At 36.8% G+C, this 25,191-nt stretch overlaps 1 protein-coding gene across 7 annotated transcripts in view; it reads left to right on the top strand.

Annotated features, from left to right (window-relative positions):
• LOC125254838 (phospholipid-transporting ATPase IF-like) overlaps positions 1-25,191 on the top strand; it is a 62,062-nt gene that overhangs the window by 12,824 nt on the left and 24,047 nt on the right. For all 7 annotated transcript variants that reach the window (XM_048169696.1, XM_048169684.1, XM_048169676.1 and 4 more), the window contains exons 2-19: positions 5,721-5,837; positions 5,988-6,077; positions 9,464-9,544; positions 9,685-9,792; positions 9,987-10,115; positions 12,917-13,020; positions 13,131-13,178; positions 13,415-13,479; positions 14,421-14,502; positions 14,587-14,737; positions 14,900-15,097; positions 15,194-15,352; positions 16,084-16,259; positions 16,407-16,475; positions 16,596-16,669; positions 16,747-16,850; positions 21,117-21,298; positions 24,468-24,671. In XM_048169696.1, coding sequence (XP_048025653.1) covers positions 5,721-5,837; positions 5,988-6,077; positions 9,464-9,544; positions 9,685-9,792; positions 9,987-10,115; positions 12,917-13,020; positions 13,131-13,178; positions 13,415-13,479; positions 14,421-14,502; positions 14,587-14,737; positions 14,900-15,097; positions 15,194-15,352; positions 16,084-16,259; positions 16,407-16,475; positions 16,596-16,669; positions 16,747-16,850; positions 21,117-21,298; positions 24,468-24,671 — 2,141 coding nt within the window. The remainder of the gene's footprint in view (positions 1-5,720; positions 5,838-5,987; positions 6,078-9,463; positions 9,545-9,684; positions 9,793-9,986; positions 10,116-12,916; positions 13,021-13,130; positions 13,179-13,414; positions 13,480-14,420; positions 14,503-14,586; positions 14,738-14,899; positions 15,098-15,193; positions 15,353-16,083; positions 16,260-16,406; positions 16,476-16,595; positions 16,670-16,746; positions 16,851-21,116; positions 21,299-24,467; positions 24,672-25,191) is intronic.

The following is a 25,191-nucleotide window of genomic DNA, read 5'->3' as shown; positions in this document are numbered from 1 at the left end:
TTGTTAAAATAGTGCAAACACTGTATCAAAAAGTAACGATCCCAACTATGTCTTCAGATAGTTTACAAAATACAGCTGTGACGCAGCTCTCCGTGTACGCGCTTCGGATGAGTACACACAAATCTCACAGCGCGCGCAAATTCTCTTTTGCATCTTACGGTTGAATGTTTAAATTGGCAAGGTTTAAATAAGTTTAATTTAAACACAGATAGCAACGTGAGATGTTCTGGCGCGCTATCAACACCCGGGTGATGACGGCGTCAATGACTGCTCATAGAGCTTACGTCTCTTGTATTGAACATTTGTTTATAGTGATTACGGTAGTTTGCTCCGCATCTGATTTCCTATAACTAAACCAGTTCCAAATTGTGGAGGTAGCTCCTCACTTAACAACAAACTCCTCCTCAGCCTCACGTCCGCCTTCCGCCATTTCCGCCACCTCTTCCAAGCGGGCCAGGGCCGGTTAAATGAACCGCACCAGGGCACAGTTTGAAGCGATCACACTAGTCAAACGAACCGAGCTTTGGGGGTCAAATGCGCTTGGGCACGGTTCAGAGTGCCTAGTGTGAGTACACTCTAAGATTTGAATGCTTTTATCTTCTAATTGATTTTTTTCCCCCATTGTTTTGGAGAACACTAGATTATAGATAAAAGTAAGACTAACATTCATACTAAAAACCAAATAACTTCCATTTTGATTTCATGGGGACTCCAAATTGTTAATGTTTTATAGATCACTCATAGATCACTCACATATAGATTTTTCATCATAGTTTTCACAAAATTAACACTACATGGAAGGCTTCTGCTTATTCAGAATGTCACCTTACCTCAAAGAAATTATATGCAAAATGCCTATTTCAAACAATGGACCCTTCGCTAAGCCCCGCCCTCTTTAGTTACTGTTGCTACGCCTGTCAAGCTTTTGCGCCTGGCAAGTCTATTACAGTATTTATGCACCGGTGTCAGACATTTCCAAGGAGATAATTAGCCATTTTTGGTGAACAGGTGAAATATCTGAGAGAGCAAGACAAAAGGGACTGCAGTATGCATTCAAGGGAAATATGTACAACATAATATGTAACCGATTAGAAAATAATTTGATCAAAATTGAAGCTAAAGCCTATAGGTCCCAGCTCAAGCAGCAGCTGCCTCATACGCTGACCATTCAAATGGGAAACGCACAAATTGAGGAACAGCTTTGTTCATCCACAGCAGGTTAGGTGAAATTTGTGAAAATCACGTCATTATTTCCAAGCAATGATGTGCTGAGTAAGCTAGCTAGCTAACCTACCCATCAGATTACTGACCTACCCGGGCCTACTGCATGTGCGCACATCAATATTACATCATTGTTGTCATGATAAATAACACAAAATTACTGTATTTGTACTGTATTATTGTAAGGGTAGGTTTAATAGTGGGGTAGGTGTAGACATTAATAAAGCACAATCTGATTAGTAGCATTTTTTTTTTGCTATCGATTTATACTTGTTCTAACAATTAATGCTATATCATATCATGCTACCACTACTGTACTTGCATTATTATAAGGGTAGGTTTAGGGTTGGGGTAGGTGTAGGTGTAGATGTTAATAAAGCCATAAACCACGTTAATATCACGCTGGAAGCACAATCTGATAGGTAACGTTAGCATTTTTTGCTGTCAGATTTTGCTGTCTACTGTTTCAATGGGAGGTAGCAAAATCTGACAGGGTAGCACAAATTCTCAGAACACCGGCATTTCTCCTCTTGGGTTTTAGGTATCGGGAAGGGAAAAAATTCCACCACCCCGTCCAAACTTTTAGGATACCGGGTATCAGATTTACACAATCCATACGCACAACACTTTGGCATGTTTCCCTCGCTCAAAAGCTTGACAGACCTCCCGTGCCTAGTAACGGTTGCTAAGCCACGATTGGCTTGTGAAGGTTTTCGGGCGTGGCTTAGCGAAGGGTCAATTATAATATCCCCTAATTTATACAAAACATTGTTTCTGGGGGTAAAAAAGGCTGCATTTACACTGCAAGTCTTAATGCACAGATCCGATTTTTTGGCCAGTCTGTTTACATTCACTTTAGATGCGACTGGTAGGCCCTCGGGATTTGAATGGCCATGCTTTTAAAATTATTTATATATTTCATTTTGGGTGGCCATGATTACCTGCCAGAATGTATGTTAACAGCGCAAAATCTGACTGAACGAATATAGACGAATATACGAATGTAAACTAGAAAATTTGCATTTATTTTATCTACAGTCGTTAGATCTAGAAATCTGAAGTGAAATAAAGTAGCAGATAAGATTACATTTATTTGAATGAATTCGAATATAATGATAACAAGAGAGCGAGCAAGCGAGGGAGAGAGAGTAGCCTACCCATTGAAGCTTTTGGTTTATTAAAAAAAAAAAAAAAAAAAAACCCACTGCGGTTTCTTTTAAATTAACCGGGCAGAGGTTGAAATTCAGCTGCTGAATGTGTGTGTGTGTGCGCATGCCTAAAAATAGATAGACACAAAGTTTCCACCTCAATAATAAAGCTGTTAATATTTAGTGTGAGTCCATACAGGCACGTCTGCTTCATAATACAACATAAAGTAAAAGCTACCTTTTAGTGAGCAAACGTGTCGCCTTGTGGTGGCTGGGAATTCCAGTCGAATTTTTTTTTGCCAGTGTAAACTCAGCCAATGCAACACACAAACACACACAAAAAAATTTGATTAAAATGTTATTCAACTGAATGGAATCTCCATTAAACTGAAGATTCACCACAAAAAAGTTGCTTGAGATGGGCATGACATAATGAAACAAAATGAAAATTCATGCTATCAGAAAATGTTATATACCTTTGTTATTTTTGTTTCATTGCGACAAAATATGTGCTATGCAAGGTGGTTTACTTGGATTTGGTTTTCCTTCCTCAAACTTTTTTTCTTTTTTTTTTTAATTGTGATCTTAAAAATTATTAGTTCACTCTCCTAACAAATCTATGAATCAGTTAACATGGATTGGTAATCACAGCACAGTTGTGAAAAAAGGAGCTCAAGATGTTCATGTTGGCACACAGAATGAGTTTCAGCATCTTACTCTTGGAAAGTGTTGAGGGGAAATGGGATGGAAACACACAAAGGATGAGTCAAAAGATTCAGACTTTAATTGAATGCATGTGTTGCCAATGGGGTTGGATGACGTGGCATTCTAACATACAAGTGGAGATTTCCCTGCCTTCTCTGGGCATGATTCAATAGAAGACACTCAGTACAGACACCAGCTGTTCAGACTTTAGGAGAACATGCAGCATGCTACCAGAGAAGGTTTTGCATAAAGCGCCAGGTGGACTGAGAGTTTGTGTCTATGCAAAGAGCCGTCAAATATCGCACAAACCAAAGCCATTATATGTTATTATTTCTGAGGAAATTCGACAGTTCAGGGAATCTGAGGCCAGATTTGTTAAACATTCCTTCATTCTGAACTGCTTCTTTTAATTTTTTAACTTAATAAAGTAATAAATATTTTGAATTCCCCCCCACCCCCCAAAAAAATCCTAAGAATGTTCTCATCATTTTTTCTCAAAAGTGAGGTCATATAAGCAAAATTTCAGTAAAATTTTATGTGCAAAAATAGGTCAGTTGTCTCGTCAATAGTGTAGCGATGTATAAAGTAGTGTTGTCAAAAATAACAATATTTCGAGGTCCACCGGTATACCAGGTCCAAATTTCGGTGCATTATTGTGCATAATTCTACTCTTTCCCACAGATTTCGCGCTCTCATCCGAAGTGCACTCGCATAATAAAGCCACCTCTGACCTATAGCACACGAGTGCCAAAATCATTTTCGCAGCTTATTAATGGTCAAATACACACAAATAATGTCACAATGCCCATATCGGTATTAACGTAAACACAGTCGTAAACAGTTCAGGAAAGCGCATGTGTAACAATATTTTGGATTCATGTGTGTGTCAGGGCTTAAAGGAACAGCGACCTACACACGGCCTACGACGTGCTACAGCAGTAACAGCACAGCCTACGACATAGCTATGGCATAGTTTCGACCAGGTATAAATCAGTTAATGTTAATCAAACAACAAAAGTCAAAGAGAAAATCACTTAATGCTCTTGACTGATTAACGTGTTTAACTTTAATTGATTAATCTCTATTAAATTTTTACAATGAAGATTATCCAATGGAAAAAAATTACTTTGTTTCTTTATTCAATTTCTTACCTAAATACTACTGTTAGACTTCTAGACTTTTCATTTGTATCTTTATTCTATTGTATTTATTTGTCCTATTTTTGGTAATGTTTTTGTTCTTATTTTATTACTGTTTACTTGTCTTTTTTAATTCAGTTTACTGTTTGAAAATCAAGCTTCGTTGTGCTGTGTGTAAGCTATTACAACAAAATTAGCCCTTTGTAAAAACAAATACATTGAGTTAGCAAATATTTGTGTGAGATAATTGTAATGGTAATTGATCAGCATTTATATATGAATAAAAGCTTAAAAGTTGTCATCATATAAAGTGATCTCTTCAGAAGAAATTATTGATTGCCTACACTTTCAATGGATGGACAAAAAAAAGAAATAATATTAAAAATATCTAAATGACAGGATATGCAGCGTGTGTCTAAAACCTGAAATTAAAATCACCGGCATGTGTGAAATGCGTTATATATAAATAAACTTGACGCACCTTACCAAGACTAACAAGAACAAACTGTGTTAAATAGAATTTGATGTGCAAGTAAAAAGATATCTGTCCTACAGTGTTTTTCTACTTTACCACAGTAAAGGATGTGAATGTAGTAATTAAAAGTTAACGAAAGGGATAAACGTTTGTAATCCCCTGCGTAAACTGGTGAGACGTGAGTGAAGATTTGGGAAGAGAAACAAGAGATTCTATGTCCAGTGGAATAACTCATGGATTACTGTTAAATTCATGGAAAATCAGGTGACCAGATCGTAAAACAGAATACAAAGCTGACAAATGGCTATGGGCTCATGTAACCTCTCATTCATTGGCGTACTACCGCGGTTGGGCGGTTATCAAGTTGACTGGCACAGCCCTACATTCGTTGGACTATTTGAAATTAAAAAATATTGCTTGTGCTTACTATGATTATTATGGTAATCTACAAGCAATTAAAAAAAGATGGGCTTTGAGTTGATCAGTGAATCTTTTACAAGAACCTCCATACAATCAGATTATACCAAAGCCTGTTATTTTCTTTAAAAAAAAAAAAAAAAAAAAAAACTTAAGAAAAGATTTTAGAAGTTCTTAGGAATTTATCTGAAACTTCTCAAGTTCTTTCTTTAAAATAAGATTTTATGAATCTGGCCCCTGATTTCCACACACAGAACAAGTCTGAGAGTCACATATGTGTGTCTGGCCTGCAGACCTAAAATAAAGTCTGAAAGCAATAGGACTTCAATAGTAAGTGATTTAACTCTCATGTGCTGTGAAAGTGCTTCCCATAATGAATTGTTTGCTGCACACTAACTGAATTAATAATGACTTTGGCAGAGTGTTATGCACGCCCATCAGGCTCTCAGCTTCAGCTTAGTATTTTTCCATAAGCTGTAAGAGTATATCGCTTGTTTCACCAACAGATATTACATTATCTATAGCCCTAGGTGAAATTTTTAACAGGCAGTTGTTGATTTCTCTGGCCTGTCTGTCTGTGTCTCTGCCTGACCTGTCTCTCCTCATCTCTTTCAGGGCTTTGACCCTCCCCATCAGAGTGACACACGCACAGTTTACATAGCAAACAAGTTCCCACAGCATGGCCATTATATTCCTCAGAGGTTTGCAGACAACAGGATCATTTCCTCCAAGGTAAGAGCAGACAGCATGATTCTTCTGAAAGCGTGAAAAGACCTTCAGCATAGAAACGATCTACAGTCATTTGCCTCATTTGTGCATGTGTTTCCCTACTCTTGAAAATTTGACAGTAAAATCCAAACTCTTGTTGTTTTCTCTTTGTAGTACACCATATGGAACTTTGTCCCCAAGAATTTGTTTGAGCAGTTCAGAAGAATTGCCAATTTTTATTTTCTCATCATCTTCTTGGTTCAGGTAAGCTTAGTTCGGAGTTGCTGTGATTAACAAATATGATTCACAAATGCATAAGTTAATTCACATTCACAAAAAAAGGTGTGTATATATATATATATATATATATATATATATATATGTATGCAGGGCTTGACATTAACACCCGCCAACCCGCCAAATGCGGGTAGATTTCAGCTGTGGCGGGTAAGACAGCCACTCCCACTAGCCACTTTGGCGGGTTGAATATAATTTCAGTTTACAGCCAAATGATCGTCGAAGATCGTCGTAGCACAAAATTACAATCCAATCACACAATTTGTTATTTAGGCTACGTGCAGTTAGTGAATGAGGGATAGGCGGAATTGCGCTGAATGACACAACAGAAGCGCTCTGTCGCGCGCGATCAGTTCTCCTCGCGCCTGAATAGTTAAACAGTGCACACAGATATCTAAATGTCCATCGTGTGGAGTATCTCGCGTGAATACAGTCGGTTATGGCTTAGTGGACGTAAACAGGTGGGTAATAACTGAATATGCGTCAGTTACATCCATGCATTCAGCAGCCCAATTAAATACCTGTCTGTCATTAATGTTAATCAAACAACAAAAGATGTTAAATAATCTGAAAAAAGATTATTTTTAATTTACTGTTGTTTTTGTAATTTGCTTCTTTGTTCTTTTATATAGCCTAACACAAATAACTTACACAATTTCTCATATTAGCCCATGCTCATATTATCCACCTCTTGCCCACCTGTACATACCAGCTGATATACAATGTAGTCTTGATTTGGGTGGTCAATCTGCATTTAAAAGTTTGAAAGGGTTTTAAATCTTCTAAATCAAGTAAAATGACTCAAAATAAAGTAATTTAAGCATAACAAAGTCAACTTTAATCATATAAAATGTAATTTACCAACATCAAAATTGAGGCCAGTGAAAATGCTCAGTGGCTAGTAACTTTGGAAAACCACTAGCCACAGTGGCTGGTGAGCAAAAAAGTTAATGTCAAGCCCTGTATGTATGTGTCAAACCAAAATTTATTCAAACACCTTGAACATTTCATTCATTATTACAGTTTATTCACTATAGTTTAAAAAAGGTAATAAAATATGACAGGATCTCAGAGTTAAACTGTGTCAGAAAAAAATTAAAAATCTTAATTATGTCAGATAACACTTAAGCAAAACATGGTCAGGTCAAAGTGTCTGAATAATTTTTGGTTCCAAATTTTTATCAATTCTACTAGTAGTCCACTGTATGAAGAAATTTTGGGTATGATATGTCAGTTTACTTTATTTTGCTATCCTCACTTACATAAATGAAGTATAGTGTCCTGCACCCACTAGTAAAAATATATAAAAAAATGTCTGAATAATTTTTGGTTTGACTTTATTTGCAAACAGCAATTCACTCATAATCTAATTCATATTCACTAGATATGATTTGCAAAAGCAAATTACACAGGTATGACTTGTGCATCTGAATTCTGCAATTGTTAATCTTATTTTTTGAATATGACTTAGTTTGACTAAATTGTTGTTTGCAAATATGAGCTTTCTTGTGAATGTGAATTAGCTTGTGGATTTGGCACTCATGTTGTGTAAATAATTAAATTATATAATTGCGAGTTCAGCATCATCAGTGTTGGGTGTTGTTCAGTAAGTAAAGATTATGTTCACTACAAACACCCTGGTCGTACTGTATGTTAAAGTACAATATGACAACAAGCACTGATCATTCTCGCTGTGTCATCCCAACTGAAAGCCATAAGCATGAAATCACTCTCGCCTGAAATAACATAATATTATGCTCTAAAATTGTGTTATTTGACTTAAAATTGTAGTATAATATTAGGGGTGTCCCTGACTATGGATTTACATAGTCGAATCAAATTTGAATCAGTCTCTGATCTTGAAAACAGCAGTCCACTATATAGTGCGCACAGACTCTTTTCGCACTCAAGGACAAAGGAGTATAGGCTACTTTGAAAGGCTCACACGCTCAACTGTGCACGAGATGGAGCAGGACACGGAAAATGAAATAAGGCCTATACCCGCGCCTTAAGACAACTATAACAATAATCAATCCTAAAATTCTGCATTTGTAACTTATTTTTCACGTGGTCTCCTGGTTCTAGGCTCATTTTTAGTCAGACTTCAGTTAACTGGAGACTCGCTTTGAATGGATCATTGAATCAGTGAGTTGTTGACTCGAGAACAGCTGCAATCAGATGAGTCTAAATTGCGAATGAATCGTTTGGTGTGATTTGCAAACAGATTTAACGGGTTCATTAAAAAAAAAATCAGCTCGTTCACAAATTGGACAGCACTGTCACGTCTTGGAGCATGTGATGATTTCTTCATTTCAAAATAACGTGGAACGGCATGTTTTTAGGAAAAGTAGTGGAGTAAAAGGTATGATATTATGCTTTAGAATGTAGTGAAGTAAAAGTAAAATTTTCTCAAAATAAAAATACTCTGGTAAAGTACAGATACTTGAAAAATTTACTTAAGTATAGAAACAAAGTAAAAATACTTAGATTGGCGATGTAATATGGCCAACGTTAGGCTACTACTTGCATGTTTCAAATGATATGCCATGTTTGAGGTCAATGAATGATCTTTTTGGGGTCCTCCTTTACCCTCTCAGTGATCCCACACTTTGGATTTCCTGCCAGGCATAATTACACAATTTTTTCTGCGACCAGCAAACCAATTAAAATTTCATCGACCAAGCCTTTTCTAGTCAACTATTAAGTTATTAAGCTCGTCGAGTATTAGGGGCAGGAAGTCTAAATTTCAGTCTAAATTTCACGAGCAATAAATGTCCATTGTCAATAGTGTAGTGATATTTGAAGCACAGCTCACACAGATGTCCCTTTCAAACCAAACAGCTTTCTGTTGGTCAATGTGACGAATCCATGTGACCAACTTAAACCTGTTGCAAAATCAACATAGGGCTGGGCGATATATCGCATGCGATTCTCACGCGCATTTCGTCAGTAAAGCCGGTTTGGAGAAATGCGCGTGAGAATAGCATGCGATATATCGCCCAGCCCTAAATCAACATATGAATGTGAAATTTCTGATTGTGTGGATTCCTATTAAAATGACTGGAATTTCTTCTGTGAAAATTCACAGATCAACAATATACGTGGCCACACCTTCAGAGTCATTGCAGTATAATCAATGTTTTATTTTGCCGATGTAGTAATAGTACAAAAATTGCATAAATGTTTAATATATCACACAGACCTTCTAATATTAAAAATGAAAGTATATTTTTCTTCTTTAAACATGTTTCCTTGTTCTACCAAAGGAAATGTCTGCAGTGGGTTTGCAGTATATGGCAAATAACACTGAAGTTCAGCCCTGTTTCTAACCAGATGCTCTTTCTCCTTTACAGTTAATGATAGACACACCCACTTCCCCTATAACCAGTGGACTTCCCCTGTTTTTTGTCATCACAGTAACTGCCATCAAACAGGTGAGCGTATGAGCGTACTCCAAATGTCGTGCTTTGACAGCTCATGTTCACAGATCATGACGTTTAGACAGCGTTGTGCCAGTATGAATGGAGGATAATTATTTAGTTGTCTTTTTTCATAATCCTGCTCACACATACAGGGATTTGAAGATTGGCTGCGGCACAAAGCTGACAATGAAGTGAACGGAGCACCCGTATTTGTTGTGCGCAGCGGCAGTCTGGTCCAGACCCGATCCAAGAATATCCGAGTGAGTTTCAGCCAACAACATTGCTAATCTCATTGCTAATTATGCCAGACCATCAACAACAGACAAAAAAAAAGAAAAAGAAAAAAACTCCATATACTTACAGTTGCGTTAATAAACACAATGAGTTTAGGATCCATTTAATGATGTCATGTTGGTTGATATTCCTCATATTTAAATCCACTGTGTTCTTGTAGGTAGGTGATATTGTGAGAGTAGCCAAAGATGAGACGTTTCCTGCAGATCTGGTTCTCTTATCATCAGACCGGGCCGAGGGGACGTGCCACATTACCACTGCCAGCCTGGACGGAGAGACTAACCTGAAGGTCTGTTTTCTGCTCACTGAATCCTTCAGAGCAGTTAATGAATCAATATGTAACTCACTTACTGAACCCCAAGTTGCTGTCACTTTCAGCTATATCCATATCGAAACAAAGCAGTTTTTGTGTTAGCTCAGTGAGTTAGCAATACACTGAAATTTTGGTGAACTGGACATTTTCTGCCCAAACAGCAATTTTTCGGTTTCGGCAAAAATGGTTTTGGAGGGCTGAAATCATTGACCAAAATAGTGATGTTTAATTAGCGTTTCTCCTATGGACATGGTGTCGGTGTCTGTTTCATGCAAACATCGTGGATAAACAACTACAGGTTAAAAGTGTGAGCTGTGTGAAAAATATCAAGTTCTTGATTTTAATCAATACTGATATGGATTCTTAAATCTCAAGATAGATCTTTGTCTATACTATTTTCTGTTTATACATAAAACCAAACAGAACACTAAACATTAATTGTAACGCACCTGACATCGAATAAATGCAGTAAGCTTTGTTACTGTTAATATGAAACATCTCAGCTTTCAAATTCTATCTATTTTATCTTGAAATGCAAGCAATAAATACTGTTTTGTTGCTCTTTAATGTGGCGTGACAGATCGCTGTAGTTCTTCAGCTCAAGCGGCACGTGAACTGATAATCTCTTTCTTGTTACTACTAGTTATAGCACCAAATAAACATGAATGAACATCAGAATCATGTCTCATGTACTCGCTCATCCAGTGTTTCAAGTGCAGAAAGACATCAATAAAACAGTTTGTAAACAACGCAATGTTACATTTACCTCAGGAAAGTCATTCAGTGCTTAAAAAATTGATACTTGGCTAGAAAGAATTACTCTAGAGAGGAGCATTTTGATAAATATATGCGCTATATTACATATTCATTATATTTTACTTAACATGTTAAGTAAAATCATTATAAAATTATTCTTAAGATGATTGTAACTTATGTGTCTTAAGTGTCTGCAGTGTTATACAGTGGCACTGTTATAAAATAGAATTTATGTCAGGGCTCTGAACCGGTTCAAGGAACGAAAACGAAAACCAGAAACGACCGAAATTTTGACCGGAACGTAACCAGAAATGAAAAACGAAATCAAATTTAATCGTTCTGAACAGAAACGCTAATTTGAAATGGCCATTAACCTGTTAATAACGTTATTTTATCGTTTGGTTTAATATTTTGATTTGGCAGTCAACCAATCACGAATTCAAATAGTACACCCTATGCAAATGTCACCCTGATGCATCCAAAGTGTGTGAAATGCCCACGCTGCCGTGCTCAGCCCAACTGTCAAGTCATCATAGGTTAGGTAAGTCACAATGGCAATGCCCTGGCATTAGTTATACCGTTGATATATGTCACCAACCGTCAAGTATTAGGCGTACATTTAAGTGAAAATGAATGTCAAGTAATATGCAGCTTGTTGTACATTTTGAAACCAGTGAAAATTGCAGGATAGTACAATTTTCAACATCACATCACGCATCTGCAGCTCTTGTGAACGGAGAAAACTAGGCCTATCTACATAGGCCTAACACATAAAATAAAAGGGAATATTTAGGCCTAGGCTATATAAAATATTTCACTTAAATAATTAGGTCTACAGATTAACAAAATGAAAGTGGTTATATGTGGCGCACTCCAAAGATCACGGAAAGGAAACAGACATTCTGATTGTTTACGTTATTTGTGTCTTTTGTAAATGTATGAATGTCTTGTTTTTACCTGTATGACCATAAATTACAGAATACAGTTTACTGTCTTAGAGAAGGAAAACAAATCCAGTGGTCGCGCCGGCGCCTCAAGCGCCTGCACACAAATTCTTGCATTGCTTTCTTGATATCGCAGCCTGTTAAATATTAAAATAAAATACAATCAACCAAACGTTACACTGCTCAATTCAATTCTGTAATACATTCTGCCGTTTACCACCCGTGACCACCGCCTTACTGTGCTGTTATGAAGGATGATGTTTTACGTCGATAATGCGAGTGAAGTACAAAGCTCATATCATAATAAATAATAGTTTAGCATTTGTCTCAAAAATGAAAACAGTTGGATTCGTGCCGAATGAGAAAGGTAGGCTACAGATTCACTTTAAATTAATTTGTTTTGCATCTTATTTAGTTTTATTTCCAATAAATAAACCTGTTTCTCGCCTTGAATATAGAAGCTGGAAAAGAAGCTGGAATGGCATTAAAAAATAAAAGATATATGTTTTTTCTTTATTTGTTTTGGCTTGATGTTTATATAGCCTGAATAGTCCAACTGTTAATTTTAGAGGTTTTGTTGTATAAATAATATAGGGCAGTTTTGTTCATAATTTATGTTTACAAACATTATAAACAAAGATATGTATGTAATAATGTAATGTAATAACAAAATGCGACGTATAGGCCTATGCGACTTTTTTTCCTCTCAGGAATAGCATCAGTATTTTTAACCATGCATCAAACATTAAAATATCTTGAAAAATATTTTTTTTTTTCCTTTCATTTAATAGGTTTACATTTGGACAGAATCTTGTTATAATAGATAATTGTAGGCCTAAGTTGGCTACACACAAAAAAATAAATAAAATAAAAATAACGGTAACTGTTATTTTTTCTAATCAAACCGGTTTCGGAACGTTTATAATACAGAAGGAACGCTGGAACAGAAACGTTAAAATACCGATTCTGCTCGGAGTGGAGCAGAATCGTTTTTAAGCCCTGATTTATGTGCTGTTAAGGAAGGAGTGCTATCTATCAGACTCTAATACTGGATCTGTTCTCTCTGCTGATGTGCAGACCCACTATGCGGTGCCAGAAACGGCTGTGTCTCAGTCTGTGTCGCGGCTGGAGTCTCTGCAGGCAGTGGTGGAGTGTCAGCAGCCGGAAGCAGATTTATACAGGTAAACTGCAGAATTAGAACCACTGAAAACCTCATCACACACATCTTTGCAGTGCTACTCATCCACATTCGATTTTATAAGTCATGACACAGCACATTCTTACTTATCAGGTTTGTCGGGAGAATAACAGTAACCCAACAAGGAGAGGAGATAGTCAGGTAAGACATCTGAGATAAATAATGATAAAACATTTATCAGATAAACAGGCTAAACACAAATGTATTTAAATGTTTATAAAATGTAAATGTATTAAATGTAAAAAAAAAAAAAAAAGTATAATTACATTAAAAATATTTATTTAATTTGTTTTTTAAAAGTTTAATTTATATTTATTATTTGTATAGTTTGTGATTTAAGTATTAGGTTTATTTATTTATTTTGTTACTCTTTTCAGACCTTTAGGACCAGAGAACCTTCTGCTTCGAGGAGCAAGATTAAAAAACACCAAAGAAATATTTGGTACAGCATTCACACCCTTGTTTTTTCTAACTTAGGTCATTTATAGTCAACATGGATTTAAAATGAACCTTATTTACTCTAATAATATATGTTTGTGAATCATTACTGCATGATACACCACAAAAAAAATGTGTTTGTAATCTTTCATCAAAATTTCTGAAGCATTTATTTTCTGCTGACATTGTGAATTCGTCTTAAGGCTGGGACATACCGAGCCGACTGTCGGCAATCGGACAATGTCGGGCCATTTTTGAGCATAAGTCGTCTTAGTTTTTTAGTGTGTTCTGCAGCATTGGCTCTAGTCAGACGCCATCTGGGTTTTTTGGGCCGATTCAGCATGTAGAATAGCCATTGGGTCGTCAGTGAGAGAGAGAGAACTCTTATTGGCTGTTCAGCTTAGTGAACGAGTCAGTGCACAAGAATAAAAGTGAAAGTGATGAAAGCAAGCAAAGAATAATAATTTTACATCATTTTACTAGATTCTAGATTCTACTAGATTCGAATGCACAAATATTTTCATAATAAAGTGAGCCAACTGGAATGAAGAAAGTAATCAGCGTGATTCATATTTAAAATGGTAAGCAAGCTCTGCTTTGTTTATGGTTTGTATATCTGTAATCCCAGTTTCAGTTTCCCTTTTTGAATGATAAAAATAGAGTATTGACAACTGCTGATATAGACAGATATTTACTTGCACAAGGTGCAGAACGCACGTGCTAGTTCACAGTCGTCTTTAGTCCTTTTGGTGTGTTCAAGCATAGCTTTTTGGCCGAGACGCAGCTGATGAGAGGCGAAAACAGTCAGCTTTCGTCACAGCTTTTCAACCACCTGTCCCACTCTATGAACTGTCAATTGAGTGGGTAAACATTTTAAAGGAGTTAAGATAGGGAGAGTTTGTGTTTGTACGTTTTATTAGCATTTAGCATTATTGTATCATGCAGGTGTGGCGGTGTACACGGGCATGGAGTCCAAGATGGCTCTGAACTACAAGTGCAAATCCCAGAAACGGTCTGCAGTAGAGAAGTATGTTTCGTTATTTTGATTTCCCTCAGCAGTTCATTAATGCTCCATTATGACTACATCATCTCTCTTGTCTCTTTTGTGCAGATCCATGAATACATTTCTCATCATCTACTTGGGCATTCTGCTGTTTGAAGCCATCCTCAGCACGATTTTGAAGTATGCTTGGCAGGCAGAGGACAAGTGGAACGAGCCATTTTACAATCAGAAGACTGATCAAGAGAGAAACAGCAGCCAGGTCACTATAAAGCATTTACAGTTAGCTTATGATGGTTATATTATTACATTTTATATTAAAATTGAACATTCACACTTTAATATATGTGACACTTGGCAGCTCTTTGATGGCCCCAAAACTAGAAGGTATTAATCAAGTTTGGTGGTGATTTTCTCCTCACAGATTTTGAAGTTTATATCTGACTTCCTGGCTTTCCTGGTCTTGTACAACTTCATAATCCCCATCTCGCTATATGTGACTGTTGAGCTGCAGAAGTTTCTGGGCTCTTTTTTCATTTGTTGGGACTTGGATCTGTACCATGAAGAGAGTGACCAGAAGGCTCAAGTCAACACATCAGACCTCAATGAAGAGCTGGGCCAGGTTTGTGTGTGTGTCTGTGTGTGAAAACTGTTAACTGTTTGGCCAGCTATAATTCTGCCTAAGATGAGTAAAACTATGCTAATGTTGTGCCCGCAGGTGGAATATGTTTTCACGGACAAAACGGGAACCCTCACTGAGAATGAGATGCAGTTTAGGGAGTGTTCCATCAACGGTATCAAATACCAGGAGATCAATGGGAAGCTTGTGCCTGAAGGAATGACAGAAGATTCACCAGACGGATCGGTGCCTTGTTTGGTAATGTTAATTTTTACAATTTTGTTTGTGAGGATAGTGCTGCAGAAATTTCACACTTCACCTTTAATTTAAGATAAGCTCATTTTAAAGACATTCCATTTAATTTTCACTGTAGTATAGTAAAAATGAACATTGTAATAAATATAGCCATAAGTGACAATTATCAGGGTCCAAGCACAATTGGAAGATGAACAAAATAACAAAGATGAACAAAATAGCAAATTTCGACAGAACTGGTCCTGTGGATCATTGTTAATTTTGTTAACGAAAAAACGGCCATTCAGATTTGCCTTTATTAGCTGCTGAAATTTCATTGGCTGCTGGTGGCCATGTTTTTTTTTTTTTATAATGTAGCTGGATCATATTAGAAGATATGTTGGGATATCCATCAAAGATGCATACCAATTTTCAACTTCACAGATCATACAGTTACAATGTAATTAAAGATTTTCAGTTGTAGCACCTCCTATAGGTGCAACAAAAATGTGTGGCTAATTTTTTTGTATTACAATAATAAGAATTATTATAGAAGGAGAAAAGTGTGCATAATTATTTAAAATGGCAGAACATCTAAAAATTGGCTTAATTGGCTTAGTTTGCTTGTGCAAATTATATTTTATTTAGATTTTTTTTTAAGCTAAAATGTGTTTTAATGATAAATGTTAAACATTGCAGTGGTCACATTCTTCTACCAGTCATGTTTTAAATCAAACTGTGTGTACCTATTTTAGAACAGGGAAGAGGAGTTGTTCCTGAAAGCCGTCTCACTGTGTCACACGGTGCAGATCAGTTATGATCAAACAGATGGGCCGGGAGACCCGTTCTCACATGCCAATGGCTTCTCGCCTCAGATGGAGTATTATGCCTCCTCTCCTGATGAGAAAGCACTAGTGGAAGCCACCAAGAGGTGAGATCACAACTGTTGCTTTTGTTTCCATACTTTTGACCCTAAATGTTGAAATATTTTATCACTTTTTTTTTTTCTTTCTCTTTTTTTTTTTCTTTCTTTTTTTTTTTTGGTGAACTATTCCTTTAAATTATGTTTTGACTGCAGGATGGGTGTTACATTCATAGGAAGCCATGGAGAAAACATGAAGATTAAAACATTTGGAAAAGCAGAGAAGTACGTCTATCTATACCATTTATTTTAGGTCACTAAGTGGGAGCCAAATTTCTAAGGTTGTTTAGAATATCTTGACAGATTTTGGAGTTGCCTTTTTAACAGCTGTCATTCTGCACGCAGGTACAAACTCCTTCATGTTCTCGAGTTTGACGCAGACCGCAGGAGAATGAGCGTGATACTGCAGACGCCCTCAGGCATGTGTCTCTGAACACTCATGTGCTGTTTATCATTGAACAGCGTAGTTACCTAATGATGTGCCGTCTCTCATTAGGTGAAAAGGTGCTATTTACAAAAGGAGCTGAATCAGCCATCCTCCCCTACACCAAGAGCGGCGAGATCGATAAAACCAGAGTCCATGTGGATGAGTTTGCTCTGGTGAGCGCTCTAGATCATGCTCTCATTCTTGCTTTCTAGTTCATTCTAGTTAGTTGAGCTTGCAAAGTGTCACTAAGTGGTGAAATGGACAAACGTCTAACCCTAAAGTATTGAACTTCAGTGTACAGCTTGTCCTCGTCAACAGATTTTGCGACTTGTGGCGTTGTGATATTTTTAGAAGAAAATGACAGGCCTTGGGATCTGATTGTTTGGAATTTCTTGCCGAAGACTCGCTGGTAAACTTGGTGAAAAACTCCTAAAGACCGTCTTTTTGTTCTGCCTGCAGATTGGTCATAATCATAAGTATGCACACTATTTTCATCGAGATTGGCTTGACTGGAGTTATTTTAAAGAGCCTGTCTGTTTCATTCAATTGCATTTTCTTGCACTCTCTCTAGTAGGGCTGGACGATTATGGCCTAAAATCAAAACCTCGATTAATTGAACATTTTACTTTGATTGCGGTTAATGAACGATTTTTCTTTTTTTTTTTTTTGCCCTCATAGTTCACTGACAAGGTTTGTACTGTAAATATGCTTGACTATTAAAGGTGGGATATTTTTTCATATTGAAAGAGTGATCTGACATAACAGCTCACTATCAGATAAATCATATAAAGATAAAGGAGTACAGTACCAGTATGAGTGATTGCGTGTGTGAATTAGTCATACCGTCTCTCTATTAATTGTGAAACTGGGTTGTAAATAGTTCCTTCAAAAGTAGAAAAATGTATGCTATAATAAGTTGAGTTTCTAAGCTACTTTAGTGATAAATCACAGGACAGCGCTGACAACTAGTTTCTGCGTTCCTCTCTGTGCATGCAATCTTCACGTTTTGCGCAGCTACTATTTGTATGAGTGTTCGTGCCACAATGCAGCTGCGCGAGCACGGTAGCTCGAAATAGTATACATCCAATCATCTAAAATCGCTTGAATGTCAAAACTGTCAAACCTTAAAACAAATATAACTGACAAAGTTTAGTAAAGATGCAAGGCTCACAACTCATGCGCCATCACAACCGGCGTTCATCTCCGTTGCTTTTATGCCACTGACTGGACGGGGCAGAGTCACGTGGCTACACACGCAGTAGTATGTTTTTAAGGTGGAAGTATTAACATGATTAAAAAAAGCGAAATAACCGACATGGGAAAATTACGTCGGTTAGAGGTTCTGAATTTCGGTTTCGATTACTTTTCGATTAATAGTCCAGCCCTACTCTCTAGAACAGTGTTATTTTAGTATCATTGATATACTACTATTATTTTGATATTTTTATTAGTTTTAATATTTTGAATTAGATTTTATTTTTATATTTCCTGTTATCATTTATCATTAACTTTATCAAATAAAGTTTTAGTAATTTTGTTTTTACCTAATTTAAACCAGAGTTTGTGAAGTGAATATGTAAAGCAAAATAAAATGGATTGAAAATTGCCCGTCAAATATTATAGCTTTCACAGCTTAAATATACAGCAACATATACAATGTTTTTTAAATGGGTGCAATTCAACATTTTTTATTTGTTTGTTTCATTATTTTACTTCCATAGATTTAGTAGCTAGTGTTATGTTGTAATGCTTAATATTTGTAACATTCATAAAATATGGGAGTTACATTTGGGGGTTTAAGAAAAGTTGATTATCAATTGATTGATTTGTTAAACTTTTAGAGTTGATTTGTTTTTAAGATTAATTTCAGGAAATTAAATTCTTCTTAATTTTTCATCAAGAAAAAAAGAAAAGAACATTCTTAAGAAATGTTTTTGGCAATACAAAATATTCTTAACTTTATTCTTAAGTCAGAAAATAAATAGTTAAAGGCAGAAAAGGTAAGATTTTTGTAATAAAATATCCTAAAACCACTAGAACAATGTTACAATTTTTAATGGCTTGTATACCTTAATTAATGTACTTACCAAACGTTTCCAACAATGTTTAAATCCAGAGAAATCAGCTATTTTAACCAGTGTAACTGCCCGTGACACTGTGTCGCCTGTCAGTGACGTCAGATCTGCGTTACCCTTGATTTTCTGCTTCAGTATATTATGTTTTATTGGACAGGTGAGCAACTGATTGGATACATCTTTGATAGAAAATGTATCATTGTTTTATAGCTCAATACACAAGGTCTTATCGTTTGAATCTCTTGTTTTCTTTATTTACTGTGAGTAACATGCTTGTACCATGCCTCAGAGACAATGCTTTTCTGCCAAGTGGCCAACATAGCAAAATCAGAAAGAACTTTATTTGTAGTAACAGTAATACAGCGTTTTCTCCACCATACAATATATTCTGGATGACACAAGTCATTCAGCTTTTATTGATATGATATTCTAGCCACCAAGCAAATGCTCAGAATAACATCATAACAACAGTATGATTGTTTTGGCCAAATAAAACAGCGCTGCATTACCTCCCAGTTTTAATTTGTCAAATAAAGTAACCTTTAGTAATTCAGCACTTGTGGCTATTTCATTACAATGAAATAAAATAATGTGATTTTTAAGTGGTCAAACATAACTAAAAAAGTTTAAGTTCAGGGAAGAAGGTAGGAAATGGCAAACATTAAACATAACTTTAATCAAAACAAAAGGAGTGGCAGTGGCCAAATGTGGCATATAAGCATAATAAAAGCTCCATGGGACTCGAGACCAGTGTGTCGCGTATAAGACTGCCCTTGACTAAAGATTTTTCTGGTCGACTAGTAGTCGTTCTGACTCGTCATCTCCGCAGTAGTAGAGGTGCCTATATGCACATTTCATACAGATTACATAACCTGAGAAGAATATGTGTTTTCCATTGGTTCATTTAAAAGTAGAAATTTTGATTTCTATAGAGATATTTTTCAGGTCTGTGAGGCAAGTTTTCATGGGGTTTCGGTTCTTTTCTTTTTTTGGTTGCGCTCAAGTTCACAGAGAGATGGCAGAAAGCGCACCCTGTTTGCTTTCATCATTTTACAAAAGCGCAACGTTTTGTTGTTATTGTGAGTGCGCACAAATAAAAGTAGACTCTTCACAGATTCAAAAGATGTATTACTCTTATCTGTATTACCAAAACTGACAGTATTTTAAATGCAAGTGATTGCACCGACACCTCCATATATTAGCTGTTATGCAGTTAGCGCACTGTAAAGTTGTACTGTAATTACCACATAGACCAGCTGTTAACGATCTGTCCGACACAGACTGCGTGACTTTGTCACTTTGTGTATATAATTTTTTTTTCTTCCGGCAACTTCTAAAATTTAGGTCGACTGTTAGTCGACGATTAGGGGCAGCCCTAGCCGTGTAGTTATCTGTCTCTCATTTGCATTCGCTTCACCGGCCTTGGTCCGCTCCTACATCTCTCTGCCCCATCCGGCTTCATACAACAGTAACGTTAATAAAACGTGCTCATTAGCTCATCCATGAGCATGATTTCTGAGTCCCGTTGAATTGCTTTCCATGGGCTGTGGAGGTGAAGTCGACAACTCCCATGATTCCATGCTTATCAAACTACGTCTTTGTCATTGTTTAGAATTAGCACCCTCTAGCGATGAAACTTACATACTGTTCCTTTAAGAAAAATGTCAATCATAAGAATGTGTAGTGATTCCGTCCCCAGAATATCATAGAGATTTGGGCTGAAAACAACTACCTAGAAGCGCAAAAGCAATCATCTCAAAATACCCTAGCAGCCTCTCACTAGCATGCACTAGCACTCACATTCTCTTCGCAACATTTAAAAGTTTATTTGGAGTTTCGAGGTCTGGCCTGAGTTCAGCTTTTCTAATTTAAATTATGTTGATGAGAGCGGTGCAGTTAATCATTGTTTAGTTTGGTGTCCTCATTATTAGCTGTGCTGAAACCTAAACCCATGAGAGTGTCTTCAGACCCACATCACTAGTGTCTGTCACATGGTAGCACACACACTGACACACACACTGGGCAGTCTCATAGGATTGTATTGAGACTCATGGGATGTTTTAGACACAACAGCCACATTGAAATGCTCCTCCATGCACTGAATGCTCCCTATGTCTGTGCTTGAAAGCATTAACTTAATTATGGATGTGGATCTCAAGATTGTGGCTTTCAAGCCACTTCTTGGCCAGCAGTTCACTGTCTGTTCTCCTTTGCATCAACTTTTGTATTACATTATTTTGTGTATAATTTAGCAGATTCTATCCTCCATTTGGACACAAATCAGTAAAATGGATTAGTTTTTGTGAAACTTGTGCCAGCGCACCAAATTATGTTCATATTGGGTTTCCTATCTCACTTTTGTAGAAGGGTTTGCGGACATTAGTGGTGGCCTGCAGACACTTCAGTGCAGATGAGTATCAGGAAGTGGACCGGCGGCTCCATGCAGCCAGGACGGCTCTGCAACAGAGAGAGGAACGACTAGTTGAGGTCTTCAACTTCATTGAGAAAGACCTGGAGCTGCTGGGAGCAACTGGGGTGGAGGACAAGTGAGTCACAAACACACAAGAATGCTAATGTGATGTTGAGGTGGAGACTGAAGTCGCATACTCATAAGTAAATTTATTCTGGTCAGATAAGGTTCCTTTGACAGCTGCAGTTGAACTGAGTTTGGAACTGTTTGAACTGTTCTTATACATTTTCAGATGATGTCAGTATAGTACTATATAGAAAACTATGGCTACCAAAGTGGTGTGTTTGCTTTAATGCTAATTCAATTCATTGTCTCTCTTTCGTTTCGCCATGTTTGAAAGCTGTGTATGGAAGAGCTTCTGTACTCCTTTTGGTCAACGTCACAAATGTGACGGAACTCTATGTGAAGGATCAGTGCTTGCATCCTGACGGCCATTGTCGTTTACAATCACAACACACTACGTCAAATGAATCGTGCCAAAATTGGGCTGATATTGTGTAGTCTGAACCTGGCATGAGCATGATGCAATGATGAAACCCCTACAGTAAACAGATGCTCCATTCTACAGGGTCCCAACAGGTTCTTACGTTTTAAAAAAGTCTTAAATTCAGTTTTATCTAATTTATGGCCATAAAAATCTTTGTCATTTCATGAGGTCTTAAATTCGGAAACTGAAAAACAGGAATCGCGATATGGCTTAATGTGATTATTAACTAATCCTAACTTCAAAAGATGATGATTTAATTAAGCGCTGCATATTTCAAAGTAAAAAACCTGGCGCTGTTGCGCTTTCTACAGGCTCGCTCTTTCAGAGCAGTTCGTATTCAATGAATACCATGCAATTATGCCAAACGATTGCTTATTGATCTACTGTTGATAAATTAAATCACATTATAAATGAATATCAATATAATCATTTATACTTTTGACTAATACCTTTTCTTTAAAAAAAAATGTTTAAATGCTAAAATGTGAGGTTGATCATTTTATAAAACTTTGTTTTTATCAAGACCTGTATTATTTAAACTGTAAAGTTTTATGGTTTGGATGTTACTATAGATCTTGTGTTACCCCACCAATATGGTATTAATTTTATTTGTGTAGGTCTTAAATGTCCTAAAAAGCCTTAAATTTCAATTTATAAACCCTTCAGATAACCTGTTCTATTTCTGACATGCTCCATGTGCTTGTGCTGCTTCTGACAACAATATAAATGGATTTGTCAAGTTCAGTGTAGGCAGCTTTAAGCTGTTAAGGCGCAACTTCACATCTGATGTAGATACACTATAATGTTAGTGGTTGAACAACATCAGCCAATATTTGGCTTTTTTTTTTTCTTTTTCTTTTTTAATTGTCAGCATCAGCTGATAAGTTTTCCTGTTTCCCATTTAAGTGTCAGAAGCAGGACTTTTATTTTGATAGTGCTGAAAGTGAGCATTGTAGCCTGCATAAAAATCCATGTACTCTGTGTGACAATTAATCGTCAACAATCAGTACTGATAGTGACAGCAGTGTGATGAGTTTACACCTTCTGCTACTCGCTCATGATTATTGGATGGCCTTCTGCCTCGAGAACAAGAAGTCAGCAGTGAGTCAGTGTGTGGCTGCTGTTAATGCAATTTGACGTGTCGCAATGACTCACACAGCTCTCTGTGGACTTAAGGCCAGCCATCAATCTCTGTCCAAATGCGAACAACATCACAATTCAAACTGTTAAAGGCATACAGGGACACGGGAACATGTTTGAAATCGTGCTGAAGTGACTGTCGTTGTGAATTCCCGAGCCTTTTGACAAGCCATTAAAACTATTACGCCACAGAGGCACATAAACATCCTCCCATGTCTACTCAATGAGCATCTTCAGACATCCTCAGATATGTCTGACAGGTCATGTGAACAGCTTCACTGTATCACAGAGGAACTGTATAGAGCTATAGTATTCAGTAGTGTGAATCTTTGCTTAGCAAAATGCATAGTATTACTTTTTGTATATACAACAGTGCCAATTTTTCTGAACATTTTCCCTGTATAATTTACAGCTATAGCTGTGAGATAATTTCTTTCTTATGTATCCAAAATGGACTTTATAACTGTATATCCTATAAAATGCTCTGATATCCATAAGGTATTTCTGACAGATATCATAAACAAGTTTTGCCCCAACACCTTTCTGTACATTCTGAATGTACGGTCACAGTTGCATTGTTTGGTGAATTTTTGCGGGCAAAATCCACTTTCAATAGGAATCAAAATTCGAAAGATTTCCCCACACAGATTTTGCCATGGGTTCAGTTGGTCATGCAAATTCTCTGCTCAAAATAATGACAACAAGAAAACCTGATAAAGACGTCATCAGCCAGGCACTTTCACACATTATGACTGTTGAGTTGGTTTGAGTTTTGCTTTTGACAGGGGTGAGTTGTTTCTTTGTGTCAAGTGTGAATAGCTGCTTGTTAATCTGCACATTTAATCAGGCCTCGGGGAAAAAAACAAGCCATGACTACATATGCACTTATGTGTTTGACATCCTCTACAGCATATTGCTGCTGTCTCTAGAGTAAAGCCAACAGAGTAGAGCCAACATTTGTACTTAATTTATTAGTGTGTAAAGTGAAGGGTAAAAAATGAATTTAGGAAATGTTTTCTAATTGAGTTCTAGGGAACATATTACTAAACTTGACAAGGAAGTGGGCTTCTTTGAGACTCGAACTTATTTAGATTAAACCTAAATTTGGTGTTTTGTGTACATTGCAATGGCAGTCCAAAAGATGTAAGTATATATTTTTGGCATGAAACATGACCCAGACATGCGCTTGTCGTGTTTTGTACAATGCAATTATCTTATAGAATTATTCTATAAATATGGTGTCAAACATGTTCATTGACTTTTTAAGAAACCCCATGTTAAAAGAATCATTCTATAATAGTCTATTAAGTAACATAAAAAATGTCTTATGCCAAATATATTTTTATTAAATATATAGATGTATGTGTGTGTATTTATATATAGATAAATATACACAGTACACACATTATGTAAACACAAACTTTTATTTTGGATGCGAGTAATCGTTTGACAGCAACATATAGACACAAACAGACAGATTGATCGATTGCAATTGAGCAGATGCCTGAAAGAGGAATATTTGGTGTACCCCTCATATGACTTTTATTTATTAGTCATTTTTTTTCCCCTGGTTAAGCTCTGACCTGCTCTCTCTGTGTGTGTGTGCGTGTGCATCTAGGCTGCAGGACAAGGTTCAGGAGACGATTGAAGCTCTGCGATTGGCTGGGATCAAGGTATGGGTGTTGACAGGCGACAAGCATGAGACAGCGGTTAGCGTGAGCCTCTCCTGTGGTCATTTCCACCGCACAATGAACATCCTGGAGCTCGTGCAGCAAAAAACAGACAACGAGTGTGCCGAGCAGCTCCGCAGACTAGCCAGGAGGTAGAACACATCAACGTTACCCTTTCTTTGAGATTTCCAAGCGTTTCTTTTGTACCTTTCTCATGCAGAGTGTCATTTCTAGGGCTGTCACGATTTCTCGATTAAATTTGAGTACTCCATTTTTAAAAAATCCTTGATTGCAGTTTACCCCTGTCGAGTAACCAGCCCTAAACCGGAAGTGGCGCATTCCAGGGACGAGAATTCATGAACAGCATAATTAGTTTTCTAAGGCTGCACGATATATTAAAACCATTTAAAAATCATATTGTAGCATAGTGCTATTGTGAATTCACAAAGGCTGCGATTCAATTAAATAACTATATGCACTGCAGGTTTAATATATATGCTCTTTAATTATTTACCTACTTGTAGGTTACATGCGTCTTAGAGCGGCTCCGTTCACAGTAAATGCTGCTCCACATGAACCGTTATCATTTACATGCGTGGACCGTGTCTCAAACTACATATGTATTTTAAGTAATTTTAAAGGCTATTGTTTGCTTAGGTCTAGTTTTATTAC

The sequence above is a fragment of the Megalobrama amblycephala genome, linkage group LG2, assembly GCF_018812025.1.
Source record: "Megalobrama amblycephala isolate DHTTF-2021 linkage group LG2, ASM1881202v1, whole genome shotgun sequence".
NCBI lineage: Eukaryota > Metazoa > Chordata > Actinopteri > Cypriniformes > Xenocyprididae > Megalobrama > Megalobrama amblycephala.
This window is presented reverse-complemented; position numbering and strand designations above follow the sequence as displayed.